Below are 13,663 nucleotides of genomic sequence, written 5' to 3'. Positions count from 1 at the left end.
ACAATACAATAAAGCAGCAGAAAAACAAAAAAAGATAGGCTGGGTTAGATTTGTTTTAAACCCTAGAAGCCTACTCCCCTCAATCCATCAACAACAGTGAACACACAACAACAACATTGTTTAATCTAAATCTAAAAAAGGTTACATTTTCTACAATAGAAAAAAGTCTCATTATCGGATCTGATTTAAATATTTATATAAATACAATTTCATTTCATTTTGGTCAGGCGAACATTGGGGCTTTTATTGTGAAGGCACGCCAGGTATATATCCCTCCGCCCCCTCTGCTAGTACCGGGAAAAATACGCGCCCAACAGTGGGTTTGTCGGGGTTCACTATCAGTAAAGATCGGACATTATCATTTACATTGGCTTCAGATTGGATTTAAACAGAGGGTAGATGCTACCTCCCTGGTAAGTTTGAATCTTAAATTAATGACCATCGGTTGTCGTCCTCCACACGTTAGCCCAGTAGTGTTGGCAGCAGCAGCAGCAGCTCTGTGGACCCCCGTTACCGCTGATCCAGAAACAGCCCAGGTAAAACTGTTTAACTATCCTAACTTTCAAGATAAGCGCTGATATCATGTAGAGACTATAATATATGTTTGAATGCAGGTGTTAGCGCTTCTTCGAAGAACTTAATTAGTTATACAACAAATTAAAAACCTAGGGTTTACAAAAAGGTACACAAACCGTAATTGAGTGTCTCCGGTGAAACCCTTTCATAATAAATCTGCGCCAGAGAGAAATTAACCATGTTGAAAGTGAAGGTGAAAAGGGTTTTTCTTCACCAAATGTTTTGCAAATAATTAAGTTGAATCCTTATATAACTGCACATTATTGCTCATACGGGAAACCCTGACAAGATTTCATTTCGATCCCAAAATAGTATCCAGTTGTGTGAAGTGGGCTGATTTGTGATTGTTGTTTTTGATTTGTTTTTCTCTCCCGCTCAGCAGAATGGATCTTCAGGGAAGCCCACCAAGTCCAGACCATGATCCCGATGTAGAGACCGCAACACCAGAGATAATCCCTACATACAAGAGGAGTCTGAGGAGCCTTCATATGCTCGCTGTAAAGTTTGTGAGATTGTTACAAGAAGCTAAGGGTGGTGAACTGGACCTCAGAGATGTAAGTGGACAGGGTCGGTACAAACAAACATCCATTATTTGATAAATTAATGAAATTAATGTTAAGTTGGTCTTACCTACAGAACACTTAAAACAATATATCTTACATCCACGTTTGTAATTGATCACAATGTGCACTGGGAAACCACGCCTTTTTGCAATTATATTATGTGATGCTTTGTCAGAAATGTGTAACTGTAAAGATTTCATTGTTTCTGTCTACTTTAACCAAATGTGTAATTTAATGAACATATTTTTTATCTATCTAGCTTTTTTAAGAAACCTAAGCCTCAATGCAGCATTTGAAGTGAGTTGCTCAAACATGAGCTAAGTGCTTTCAACCTCCATCATAACACAGGATTATCACTCGTTTGATTACATTTATGTTAAATGTACATCGTAGTATAAATAAAATTGGAACAAAATATATTTTTGAACAAGACAAAGTGCTTAGTTGTTTTTTCCAAAAGCTATCTTAAAAACACTTGTCATTTCCAAAATAAGGCTCTTCAAATGTATACAGAATAAGAGGTCAACTAATATAACAACATTAAGATAATCTACAAACAAAGGGTCAATTTGCTTTATTTGTGTTCTTTCAGGCTATCAGAGTCCTGGCTGTCGGTCAAAAAAGGCGAATCTACGACATCACAAATGTGCTGGAGGGTGTTGGTCTAATTGTGAAAATCTCCAAGAGCACTGTGAAGTGGAAGTAAGTCTTTAGCTCTAAATTGTGTGCATGCTTTTGGATCTTCTGTGTATAAATAGTGTGGGGCAAAATATGTGACAATAAATAAAACATTTGCTTTTTTCTCAAATAGGGGTACCATTACAGGACAACATGAAGAAGTGTTTAGCAACAAGCTATTCAAGTTGAAGTCCGAGGTGGAGGATTTGGAGATGATGGAATCCATGTTGGACCAGCAGAAGCAGTGGGTGGAACAGAGCGCCAGGAACACGAGAGAGGACTGCAGCGAATATCCTTTTGACAAAGAAATTGCAAATTGATGTCATGTAGGAAATGTTAGATTACTTCTGCTTTAACAATAACATTTAAACAAAAAATGAGATGTCTGATATAATATTGTATTTTAATTTAAACCTTGACTCAAATCAACTTTGACCTATGTGAATCATGAAGATCTCTGCAACTGCTTCAGTGGTAAGTTACAGGTACTTTTTTTGTATGCATGTTTTTATTCCATCAATAAGCCAAGCAAAAGGGAAGTCCATGACCTACTTTTTGAACAATATATCTGCGGCACATTTCTTCCTCTATCTGCGTTTCACTGATAGATCCATCTGTGTGAACCCTTAAAAGATGAAACGTTACAAGTATATTCAAACCTTCTAAATGTAAATATCCACTTAAACATGTTAACATTGGTGACTTTTGAGGACATGTTGGATAGTCCTAGATCAGTGCTTCTCAATCTGGTGGCCCGTGAGCGCCCCCTAGTGGTCCGTGAATATATTGGTAAAATTTCACATTTAAAATAAATAAATACATTTAAGTTTTCCGCACTCTTGCGGGAATATCTCCGCAATGGAGCGAGCTTAAGTTTCACCTTTGATTGCATGATATACAATTTTCAGGCGATTTGTAATCTGTTCTAGAAAAATGATGTGTTTTTGGATATTTGTGGAGTTAGGTGGACCGGGAGTGTTTTTTTTTATTGGTTAAGTGGTCCTTGGTATGAAAAAGTTTGAGAAACACTGTCCTAGATTAATCCAGGATAAAAACTAAAACAGTAAAAGAGCAATATTTTTTATCGGGGCATGTTGCAGCTCAAAATTAGTTGTTGTTTTTGCAATTTAGTGTATTTACTAGTTGGACTGATATTAAAACGGCTGGACAAACACTGTCCAAAATGCATTGCCACAACAGCTTATATTGTTGCAGTTTAAGACGAATAAGGCCCACTCAAATTTATTTTTATTTTTAATATATAAAGACCTGAGAAAATGATCGTCATTTGAAAGGATGTTCACCCTCTTCTGTCCTCAGGTAATACTCTTTTGGCAGTACGAGCACCAATAGGAACACAGCTAGATGTTCCCATTCCCAAAGCTGTAAGTGTTGCATTACTGGATCCTCCTGTAGATTCTTCTCTTTGGCTTTCTTAAATGTACGGTACATGGAACAATTGGGTATTTGCCTACTTTTCATTCTTCAGGTCCAGAACAGCCCAGCAAAGTACCAGATTCATCTGAAGAGCATCAATGGGCCGATAGAAGTCGTACTTCTCAACAAACTCTCTGTCAGCTCTGCTCCTGTCGTACTGCCAGTCCCGCCGCCTGAAGAAGTTTTACAGAGAGCAAAATCAGTAATGTCCACGTCAGGCGATACAGGAAGCAGTAGCAAACCGCGTCAGGCTTCAGCTAATAACAAATTAAGCAGGGCAGCCACAGAGAAGATCCGACACCTTATGTCATCGTCATGTTTAAACACTCAGCCAAACCGAACTGGTGCATCTCAATGTGAGTATTTTATTTGGTACAATTTCCAATGCTGCAACACGTTTTTATCCATATCGATTTATCTTCCGATTATTTACTTGTTTAGTGGTTTGTTCTATATAATGTTATAACATTTTGAAAATCACCATCAGTTTCTCAAAGTGCGTATTAGAGTGCTGAAAAAATTCTACAAAACAATTTCTGTAGTGCGTTTTTTGTAAAAATGGAAACTTTAAATGACGTTTATGCTTGAACTCTGCCAGATAGCTCTTAGATCAAATGTTTTAAAAGTGCATTTAATATGAAGTTAAGGACTTTATTTATTCATAACAATCGTCAGGCTAAGACTGGACCAACCTACTGCTGGTACACTAAGAGTTAAAGCTTTTGGTATCGTTCTCCTTATCTGAAGTTATCTGATAATGCAGCAGCAAAGCTCTTCCTTTTTTGGACAGATGAAAACCATTTATCTTTTTATACATCAAAGTGGTTGCTGGTTCTGCGGTTTCTTTCTCTGTGATGATTATCGATTATTTCTTGGACAAAAAGAAATCATTCACGCATGTTTCTTTCAGTTCACATTCATGTTTTTTAACATCTTTTATTCAGTGCAAGATTTATCAAAAGAACTGCGGGACCTAATAAACCCAACCAAAGGTGGGTTCCTTGATGTAATTCTTTATTTAAAAAAAAGTGTGTTTATATTCTTTACATTGTTATGTAAGTGTATTTGACTTTATAAGAATGTATAAACTAAGTATGTCTTCCCGCATTTTATAGAAGTAATAGGCGCAGATCTGATCAGAGAGCTTATGGCCTCAGAAGGTTAGTGCACTTTATTTTCTGACTTCATATATTTAATAGTCATATCCATCACGTATTGATATTTGTATTATCACATTTGCCTCTGCGCTTCAGCTTTTTCCCCGCTGCTCTCTCCGCCCCCATCTGGAAACGAATGTGCTTACAATCTGGATCAGAGGGAAGGCCTCTGTGATGCCTTTGACGTCCCCATGCTCAATGTTTGACCATGAACTCCTGTGTTAAGGACTCCCCAAGTAAACATTATACTTTGAAAATGTACATAGTTTTCTGTTTTTAAATGGTTATTTACAAATAAAAACATATGATTTTGAATATTGTCTCCAATTCATTTGCTTTATTAACAACATTATCCAACACAAATTGAAATTAGTATTCCTAGAATTGTTTAATTGATAGGTGCTGTATAAAGAAACTGAGACAGTCGTGAATCAGGTAACTACTGAATGCCCATTGGCAAACTATTGATAAGAATGAACTACACCTACTAGAGAATCTAGTCAATGCCATCAGAAAAAGTAAAAGAATATGGAGTAATTGTATTATCCAGGAAGAAAGCGACTTGAAATAAGCAAAGATTCAAATGCAGGTGCAATGGTATTCGCCAATTGATAATCCATCATGTGTAGAACTCTTGATTTTACATACATACAGTGCACTTATTTCTGCAGTTTTGCTGCCACAATTTATGTGAATAAAATAACTGTTCAGCTCTTGTAAGTAAATTATGGCAAATTTCAACTAATTTTAAGGTAATTTCATGTATTTATGATTTTATATTTTTCTATTGGAAGATGGGTCAAAAAGTTTGACTCAAATCAAGCACTCCAGTCTCACCAGCTGAGTTTTTTGTTGATTGCTGTCCAGGGGTGGAAGAAGTGCTTAGAAAGTAGAAGTACCAGTGTAAGAATACAACAAATGTTACTCTAGTAAAAGTACAAAAGTATTTGCATCAAAATATACATAAATTACCGAAAGTAAAAGTAGTTAATATGCAGAATGGCCCATTTCAGTTTAATATAAATGACATGTTTTGATTCTAATTATTAATATTAAAGTGTTATCAGTGTGTTACTTTGTACGCGGCAGGGTAGCTTGTGGATTTTACTCCATGTTACTAAAGTCTTATCTTAGTGTTTGTAAGGGAAACTTCTGAAGAAATGGAGAGTTAGGACTCAGAGAGACACGAGGAGAGTTGGAGCTTTGATGTCAAACACTGATGGTTTATTTGGAGTTACGGCCGAAGAGTTCACAAGACAGGGGGTGTGTCACGAGTTGACACAGCGGTTGCCAAACCAATTCTGAAGAACTCTTTCTGTAACTCGAGGTTTTATCTAGTTCGGAGTGTAATAATCATCATTCTTCATCAGTTAGACTAAACAAATATGGACCCTGAATCTAACTTGAGCTCTCGTCCATGGAAAAGAATGCGCGCCAGGGTCAGGGAACCTTCATCCCTGAAAAGGTAAACTGGCGGCTTGTGCTCTTTCATAGACTAGCAACAACAATGCGCCCAAGCTGCTCCTCCTTAAAAGAGATAGCAACTATATCCAAGGCCTTAGATCTATGCCAGTGGTCGCCAACCAGTCGATCGCGATCTACCGGTCGATCGCGAGTGTGGTGCGGGTAGATCGCGGACCGTTAAAAAAAAAAGTAACAAAATTAAGATAATAATGTTTGAAAAATACGTTTTTAGATGTAAACCTATCATCCACCACCCCGTTAGCAGGTGCCACTTCATTGACGTATATTTGAGACACCTCAATAATATAATACATTAACCGTGCTTTACGTGAACCTCATCATGACACAAGAGACGACGGCAGGAGTGTCATTTCCCGTGTTCAGTGAACGCAACAGAGGCAAGACACCAGACCAATCAGAGAGTTGCATGGAAATAAATGTGTGCTTGTGTCATTCAAGCTTGGCTCTGTGTGTGTGTGGCAATAGCGCATTTAGTGTGATAGAGAGAGGGAGAGAGAGGGACCTGTGCTAGCAGGGACCGTGATGTTAGCATCTGGTTAGCTAGCTGCACTAACGGACTTAAGGAGCTGTTTCCATAACAAGCTGCGGAGAGTCCTCTCCTGTCAGACTGAGGGGCTCAGGTGAGCTAAAGGACTTTTAGTGTTTAGAACGGTTTTGTCACAAATTATTCAAAAGATTATTTCCGCGGCATGCCCACCTTCATATGATCATTATAGTTATACAAACAATAAGAGAATACATGAAAAACAGGTATGAAATACTATATGGCAGTAAAACAAGAATACAGTTTAAAAGGGGAGTGATTTGTAAAATATCCATAAAGAAAAAGAAAATCTGTTTACAGTTCTGTTTCATATGGGTGCTGAGAGATGTATCCATAGATCTCTTCATGTTGCTCTCAAAGTGCACCAGATTGATGCTTTCAACTTCAATATTTAAAAAAAAATCTTCCCGGGGGAGCATCCCCCCGGACCCCCCTACAGGAGGTGAGGACCCCCCTAGAGGAGGTGAGGTACGCCCCCCAATAGCACTTTACCCCTGCCTATATGCCGTGAGCTGATTATGGAGCCTTCATTGTAACATTAATTCAGATGCACTTAGCCTATATAAAAGGCCTCAAATTGGAAGCATTGTCTGGGCCGTCTTTTTCACTCAATTCTGCAATAGGTAGATCTCGCCTTTCACCTAGGCCGAGGTCGGTGATCTTGGGCTTAAAAAGGTTGGTGACCACTGATCTATGCCATGGGAAAGGAGACAGTGAGAGGAGAAAATTATGAACTGTGTCAAAGGTTGAATACTTAGGCAAATTATTCCCTAACGGTGTTGATTATATTTCACAAAATCTGCAAACTACAGATACATGTAGTGTAGTAAAAGTACACTTTTTACCTCTGATTTGAAGCGGGTTAGAAGTACAAAATAGCAACAAAATGTAGATACTCAATGTAAAGTCCCCCAAAATGTAACAAAGTCAGTACTTGAGTAAATGCACACAGTTTAGGCCTATACACCACTGTTGCTGTCAAATATTAGTGTGGTGTTTATGTCTTGCTTCACTGCAGGTGCAGCTCGCCCTCTCCTGGAGGGAACACATTATAACTATCTATATCGCGCTGATTACAACGTGCTCTTGTCACTATGGCAACACATGTTTGAAACTAAAGGCTTGACTCTCCTGAGTACTAACTGCTATGCTAGCTAGCTTCTCAAAACGACCAAACATTTCCCTTATATCTGAGTAGGTGGTGCAATATAAGATGGTGAGTAAAGCGTTGTTTAACATAATTATAGCAACCATGTAGGTTTGCACTGAACCGATACAGTAAACAGCTAACGTTAGCAACTATCGCTTTGAACATCATATTGTTGCTAGAAAAAGTATACTCTGTTTACATGTACAATTCCTGCATTTAAATATTACATAAGTAAAAGTATAAACATCAAAATATACTTAAAGTACCAAAGTAGAAGTAGTCATTATGCAGATTGGCCAATTTTAGAATAGTATATTATATGTTTTGAAGATAATTATTGATTCATTTAAGTGCTATCAAAGATGGTAAAGGTTGAGCATGTTTTAATATCTTTGTAAGCTGCAGGGTGAGTTTTACTCCTTTAAAGTGTTTCGCAAGTAATTAAAGGTATTATTTTCTTATATTAATGTAGTAAAAGTACACTCCTAATTGTAGTGAGCTAGGTACAAAGTAGCAAAAAATAGAAATCCCCAAGAAAAGTATAAATACCTCAACATACTAATAAAAACGAGTTACTTTACTGGTTGTTATTAACGTTACATTCATTCAGCAATGTTTAAGAAATATGCTGTGAATCACTTTTAAATAGTTTCTAATGTTTTGAATTTTTACAGCCACCCAAGAAGAAAGGATCAAGTAAAAAGCCTCCAAAGGCGATTACTCCCACGCTTATTGATGGCCTTTCCAAAGATGAGATGTCCAAGGAGCAGGTCAGAGCTGGATTGTGTGTGTGTGTGTGTGTGTGTGTGTGTGTGTGTGTGTGTGTGTGTGTGTGTGTGTGTGTGTGTGTGTGTGTGTGTGTGTGTGTGTGTGTGTGTGTGTGTGTGTGTGTGTGTGTGTGTGTGTGTGTGTGTGTGTGTGTGTGTGTGTGTGTGTGTGTGTGTGTGTGTGTGTGTGTGTGTGTGTGTGTGTGTGTGTGTGTGTGTGTGTGTGTGTGTGTGTGTGTGTGTGTGTGTGTGTGTGTCTGTTTGAAAGTGCTGAGGGATGCTTGACTTGCACTTACATACAGCTGCTAGAGGTTTTCCAAAAGACACAGAGTGGTTCAAATCAAACCTGCAGCGCGGGCAGAGATATCCTGACTTCCCTAGAATGGGTTAAGTTAACACTGGATACTGCTGTACCCGTGTCACATTATCGTCACAGCCCCCATCCCACTAAAGGCCTGTCAAGCTCACATCCCTGAGTTTGGGGCAAAAGTACCAGGATGTCCTACTACATCCGTTCACATTTGCAGTTTGCAAGCTAGCAATACATCCATGAAGCCAGCATGCTTTTCTAGTAAATTGTATTGTACAGCCTGAGTAGCTCACTTTAACGGCAAATTGGACTTTAACATGTTCAATAGATAATCTGCCCCTTTGGGATAACAACAACCTCTCATCCACACTGTCTGGCTCAGATGTGCCCTCACTAAAATATATTTCTGTATTTCAGCTGGAAGAACACATTGTGCGCCTTCGAGAGGAGCTGGATAGAGAGAGGGAAGAGAGAAACTACTTTCAGCTCGAGAGGGACAAAATCCACTCGTTTTGGAAGATCACAGAAAGACAACTTCAGGAGGTCAAGGCTGAGTGGAAGAACTTTGATAAGGACATAGAAGAGGATGAAGGGCGCCACCAAGTAGAGATCAAGGTGAAGTTATTACTCACGTGTTTTGCAGCTCTACATGCTAACACAGATCACTTTTATGGAAGAAACCTCCCTTCATATTGCAGGTCATTTCTTACTGAATCGCTTTATTAAAGCACATTTTATTCATTTTCCGCACCAGGTCTATAAGCAGAAGATGAAGCACCTCCTGTGTGAACATCAGAACACCATCTCTGAGTTGAGAGCAGATGCTTTAGTCTCCACTCAGGCGGGGCAAAAAGAGCAAGGACAGCTAGAGGCTCAGCTTCATAAGGACATGAAGGCCATCATGGTCGACAAGCAGGCACACGATAATGAAAACCTTGTCAAGGAACTTGATCTGGTTTGTAGTTCAAACTTTTGTTATTGCTACACATAAAGATCTGTTGAAGGAATATTTTTCTTTACTCTCATTTATTTAAACAAGTAAGCAAACATCAGTTTTGTTGTTATTTCAACAGACAAATGCTGAAGAAATTGCTGAAATAAGGGACAGCTTGGAGAAGAAACTCGCAGGTAAAAAAAAAGCGAATCTCATTTTGATTTGAATGCGTCACCCAGTGCTGTAAAAACTCAATTGGAGCTGTCTTTTTTTTGTCACTAATTGAGTAGGAATCCAAGCCAAGTATGAGAAAAAGATGGATTCACTGCCATTAGAGCTGTACAACATGAGGAAACAAGAGACCAGTCAGAGAGAAGCACTTTGGAACAGACACATTAACACTGTTATAGAAGACCACAACCAAACCTTTAAGGAAGCTAAAGCTCTCGTTGATAGCATGCCTCAGGATTTGGATACGAACGATACAGTCAAGGTATTTATTGACGCATTATGCATCTTTGTCAGACTGAAGGCAAATACATCTCAGATGTTTTGTTCAGGCTCGATGATGAGCTTTTCTTTTAGTACTTATTGATTTACTCTATAAAGTGGAAACAATTATCAGGTTTTGTTTTATTTACATGAAATGTTTAATTGTTTTTTCTTAGCTCCTAATACAAGCCATGAAGTGCAAACAGAAGCAGAAGATACAGGATTTGACCGATCTTTGGGACGATAACAAACGTCTCACTGAGCTTCTATCCAACGTCAAAGAGCAAATTGTTAAAAAGGAGAAAAAAATCCATAACTATACAAAGAACACGGTTTGTTAGTTACAAGGATCGTTGACATGTGTTAATACCAGTGACCTAATCAGTATAAGTGTAGCATACTGTACATGGGCACAAGGTCAATCTTTGAAACTGTTTTTGACAGGATTTCAATGAAAAGCTCAAAAAGAATGAGCTGGATGATCTGAAACGGGAATGTGAAACTATGGAACAGAAATTCAGCAAGGTAAGATTGAAATTGAGTTGCGCTGTCATGTAGCTCAAATGTTGAATGTGGGTCAAATGCTTTGATTTCTTTTGGGTATTTATGTGAATGTTTTTGCATTTGTTTGTGTGTGAACGTCACTCAGCTTCAGCAGGAGAGGGATGAGCTAATCAAGACTTTCACTGAGAACGTTCAGAAGGTGCAGCATAAAGTGAATCTGAAGAGCTCGCTGCTGGAGTTGAAGCTGGAAGGCCTCATAGAGAGCGTGGAGAAGACGCAGGCTCAGCTCTTCTCTGTGATTTCTGCCTCTAACATGGACCAAACTGCCATTAATGGGGTCACTAACAAAATTGAGGTGCATTTCCTTTTAACAGTATATAGTATATCATGCACGTTGCATACATTGCACGTTTGTACAATACTTTCACAGTAACATGTTTTTGTTTGTAGGAATATCTTGACTCCAGTAATAATTCCATCAAGAAGTTACAGAATAAAAGAGCTCAGATTTCCAAGGTTAGTCATTTCTTTATTTACTGAAATGCATATTTCACAAATGATGATATTCACTTTGATGCTGTCTTGCTGTTCATACTCACGTGTATCCGGCAGGCTCGTAAGGATTTGCTGCTGACCTACGAAGCAAAGCAAAGATCTCTCCGTGTCTCGGTGGAGGGGCTTTGAGTTAAACCCTTTGAGAGCAGTCTTGTCGGGAAACAGTCTCTAACAGGACTTGGAACTTGGATTTGCCCAAAAATGGGAAGTAATATACACCGTAAGAGTTAACAGCAAATCATCTCTTTTTTTTGCCTCTGATATCATTTGTCTGACAGCTTTGTCATATTTTATATTCATACAGACACACAATTAATACCATCATGTTTTCTTAATTTGAAAATATATATTTGGAATAATGTAGTTATGAACAGATAGGAGTTTACCCTCGGTTTAGACTAAGAGGTCCATCGTGCCCTTGGTTCACACTGCCCTCCGAAGGCAGAGAGGAATAACTGCAGAACGACTGCAGAAATGTTGTAGTTTTCAAACAGACCAGCAAACGGTGTAACACATAAAAGTTTGAATGCCTTAATTTGTCGATTTAGTTGACTTCTTAAAGTCATTGTCAAAGACCAAAAATAGTATCTAAAAGCTACTCCTAAAGGAAAACCTCGTGCCTCTACACATAAAGTCTTATGTCATTTATTTCTTAGCTAGTTTGTTTAAGTATAGTCTTTTTGATTATATTATTTTCTTTATGATCCTTTTGCAAATGGTTCCTATGGATTCAGTACATTTTTATTATCCTGTGTGTCAGGCCAGATATTCAGAAGTATATACAAATTGATATAATAAATGAAACTAGGATTAAATAGTTACTGAAAATGTGCATCCTAAGTGAATGTTTAAAGAAAGGTTGGTAAAAGAGATTCTGGTTTTAGCTCAGTTTGGGTCCAACATTTTAGTTTTCACTACTAGTGGTAGTAGTATATACTTGCAGTTGTAATGAGTCACTGGATTTAGCTTCTAATGGAGATTTGCATCCATTTCACTTAATCTAAACTGATATAAAGTTAAGAAAAACTAAATTAGTTGCAATGTGCAACAATTTCCCTACCTGTCAAGAGTATGAACTAAGCTCTGGGGATGACATAAAGTTATTTTTTTAGTTTTATCTCCAACTAACAGCTCACATCTTTCAGGGATACGTAACATTTTAAAAGCATTTTCCTCAAAACACATTTTCTGTTGGGGATAATCTGCTCTATTTTGGTCATTTGTGCAATCTGTCTGCACTTAAAAAGTGATGGGTTTATATCAGGCTTAGAGGAAATGTAATACATATATAGTACCTAAAACCTCTTTAAACATTGTGTCTCATAATTACAGAGATGATTGTCTTTTGTGTCTTTATTATGCTTCTTGTGTTCTCTGGATGAATAAATAAACACATGATTTTGGCTTTCATCATCACTCTGGAAAACAGTACAGGTCATTCTCAACACTAGGTAACATTCATTTAACAAACAAATACAAATATGACTAAGGGACTGATCTGTCAAATTCTAAATCACAATGTGCTTCACATAATTATCTATTATGACATTCATTTAAACTCAAATCGTTAGGAACATCTTTATCTGGGAAAGAAAAATTACTGTAGCAAAAGATTGAATTTCAAACTTAATATTAGTATTCGACACAAAAAAATCTCAATAGCGAAGAAGCATTTTATGTATTGGAACTGCAACCCTTATGGTTGAAATCTTGATATTTAAGTATATATACTAACATAAATGCCTTTTCTTTGAGGGGAAACTAAGATTTAACAACCCTTGGTAATAATATAAAAATGTTTCCAAGAAAAGTAATAACAGCAGCCAATAAGTGCAGTGGTAGTTATTTCCTTCTGTTTCATTGCGGTCGAAACAATTTTTATCCTGTGTTCCTTATAACAAAATGTTATATCATTTATTATTTCAGGGGGAAACAACTTCGAGATTAAAGGTGGGGTAGGTGCACAGATGGAAGGCTGACAGGCAGGTAGGCCATCCAGTTATTTTAGCCGGGCCGGCTAAAATGATAGGTCGTGCTTTTTACAGCGCTACGGCTTCCACAGATGACATTTTTTAATGGATTTTTTGTCAAAGCACTTTAGATATTCATTGCTATCGGGATGTTAAGAGCATTCCATGGAATATAACAAAAAGTGTATCTTGAGTCGGTTTCTCAAACTTACCTACCCCACCTTTAAGGTTCCTTGTTAGATTTAATGGAAAAAACTGATTGCTGAAAAGCTGTGTTGGAAACTTGTATACTACTATATACAATGCTAATGGTTATCGTTGTAAAAGGGAGTTGTGTTGAGGTTTATTTTTAATGGGGTCATTTGATGTGTTGATGTTTTTCCATTGATGGAGGCAACACAGTTGGAGACAAAGCAAGTACCCAAATCTCAACAGCGAGTTTCACCAGCAGATTTCTTCCCTGCCTGAGTTTCCAGCAGAGAGAGGAGAAACGTATAGGGGGGTCGGGTTTCTCATTGAATATTCCTGTAGTGAATCGAGC

At 37.8% G+C, this 13,663-nt stretch overlaps 2 protein-coding genes across 5 annotated transcripts; both read left to right on the top strand.

Annotated features, from left to right (window-relative positions):
• Positions 1-285: 285 nt before the first annotated feature.
• On the top strand, positions 286-4,726 carry LOC307030574 (transcription factor E2F5-like). Of its 2 annotated transcripts, none has more exons than XM_079667078.1 (10): positions 286-536; positions 959-1,130; positions 1,732-1,841; positions 1,951-2,106; positions 2,248-2,291; positions 3,138-3,202; positions 3,307-3,610; positions 4,199-4,246; positions 4,370-4,414; positions 4,508-4,726. In XM_079667078.1, the coding sequence occupies exons 2-10, from the start codon at positions 960-962 to the stop codon at positions 4,615-4,617; spliced, it is 1,053 nt and encodes a 350-aa protein (XP_079523204.1). In that variant the 5' UTR covers positions 286-536; position 959; the 3' UTR covers positions 4,618-4,726. The 2 variants fall into 2 exon arrangements, with proteins under 2 accessions (XP_079523204.1, XP_079523203.1); XM_079667077.1 differs by having other exon boundaries at positions 956-1,130.
• A 936-nt stretch (positions 4,727-5,662) lies between these two features.
• LOC307029524 (dynein regulatory complex subunit 4-like) lies at positions 5,663-12,546 on the top strand. Of its 3 annotated transcripts, none has more exons than XM_079665612.1 (11): positions 5,663-5,876; positions 8,265-8,360; positions 9,085-9,282; positions 9,422-9,622; positions 9,741-9,795; positions 9,892-10,094; positions 10,270-10,425; positions 10,538-10,618; positions 10,749-10,952; positions 11,048-11,113; positions 11,210-12,546. In XM_079665612.1, exons 1-11 carry the CDS (start codon positions 5,829-5,831, stop codon positions 11,279-11,281), a joined length of 1,380 nt encoding a protein of 459 aa, XP_079521738.1. In that variant the 5' UTR covers positions 5,663-5,828; the 3' UTR covers positions 11,282-12,546. The 3 variants fall into 3 exon arrangements, with proteins under 3 accessions (XP_079521738.1, XP_079521737.1, XP_079521739.1); XM_079665611.1 differs by having other exon boundaries at positions 5,664-5,876; positions 10,743-10,952; XM_079665613.1 differs by lacking the exon at positions 5,663-5,876 and adding an exon at positions 7,548-7,656 and having other exon boundaries at positions 10,743-10,952.
• Positions 12,547-13,663: the final 1,117 nt, after the last annotated feature.

This window comes from Notothenia rossii (genome assembly GCF_949606895.1).
Source record: "Notothenia rossii genome assembly, chromosome: 2".
Lineage (NCBI taxonomy): Eukaryota > Metazoa > Chordata > Actinopteri > Perciformes > Nototheniidae > Notothenia > Notothenia rossii.
The sequence above is the reverse complement of the archived record's forward strand: the minus strand, read 5'-3'. Positions and strand labels throughout refer to the sequence as shown.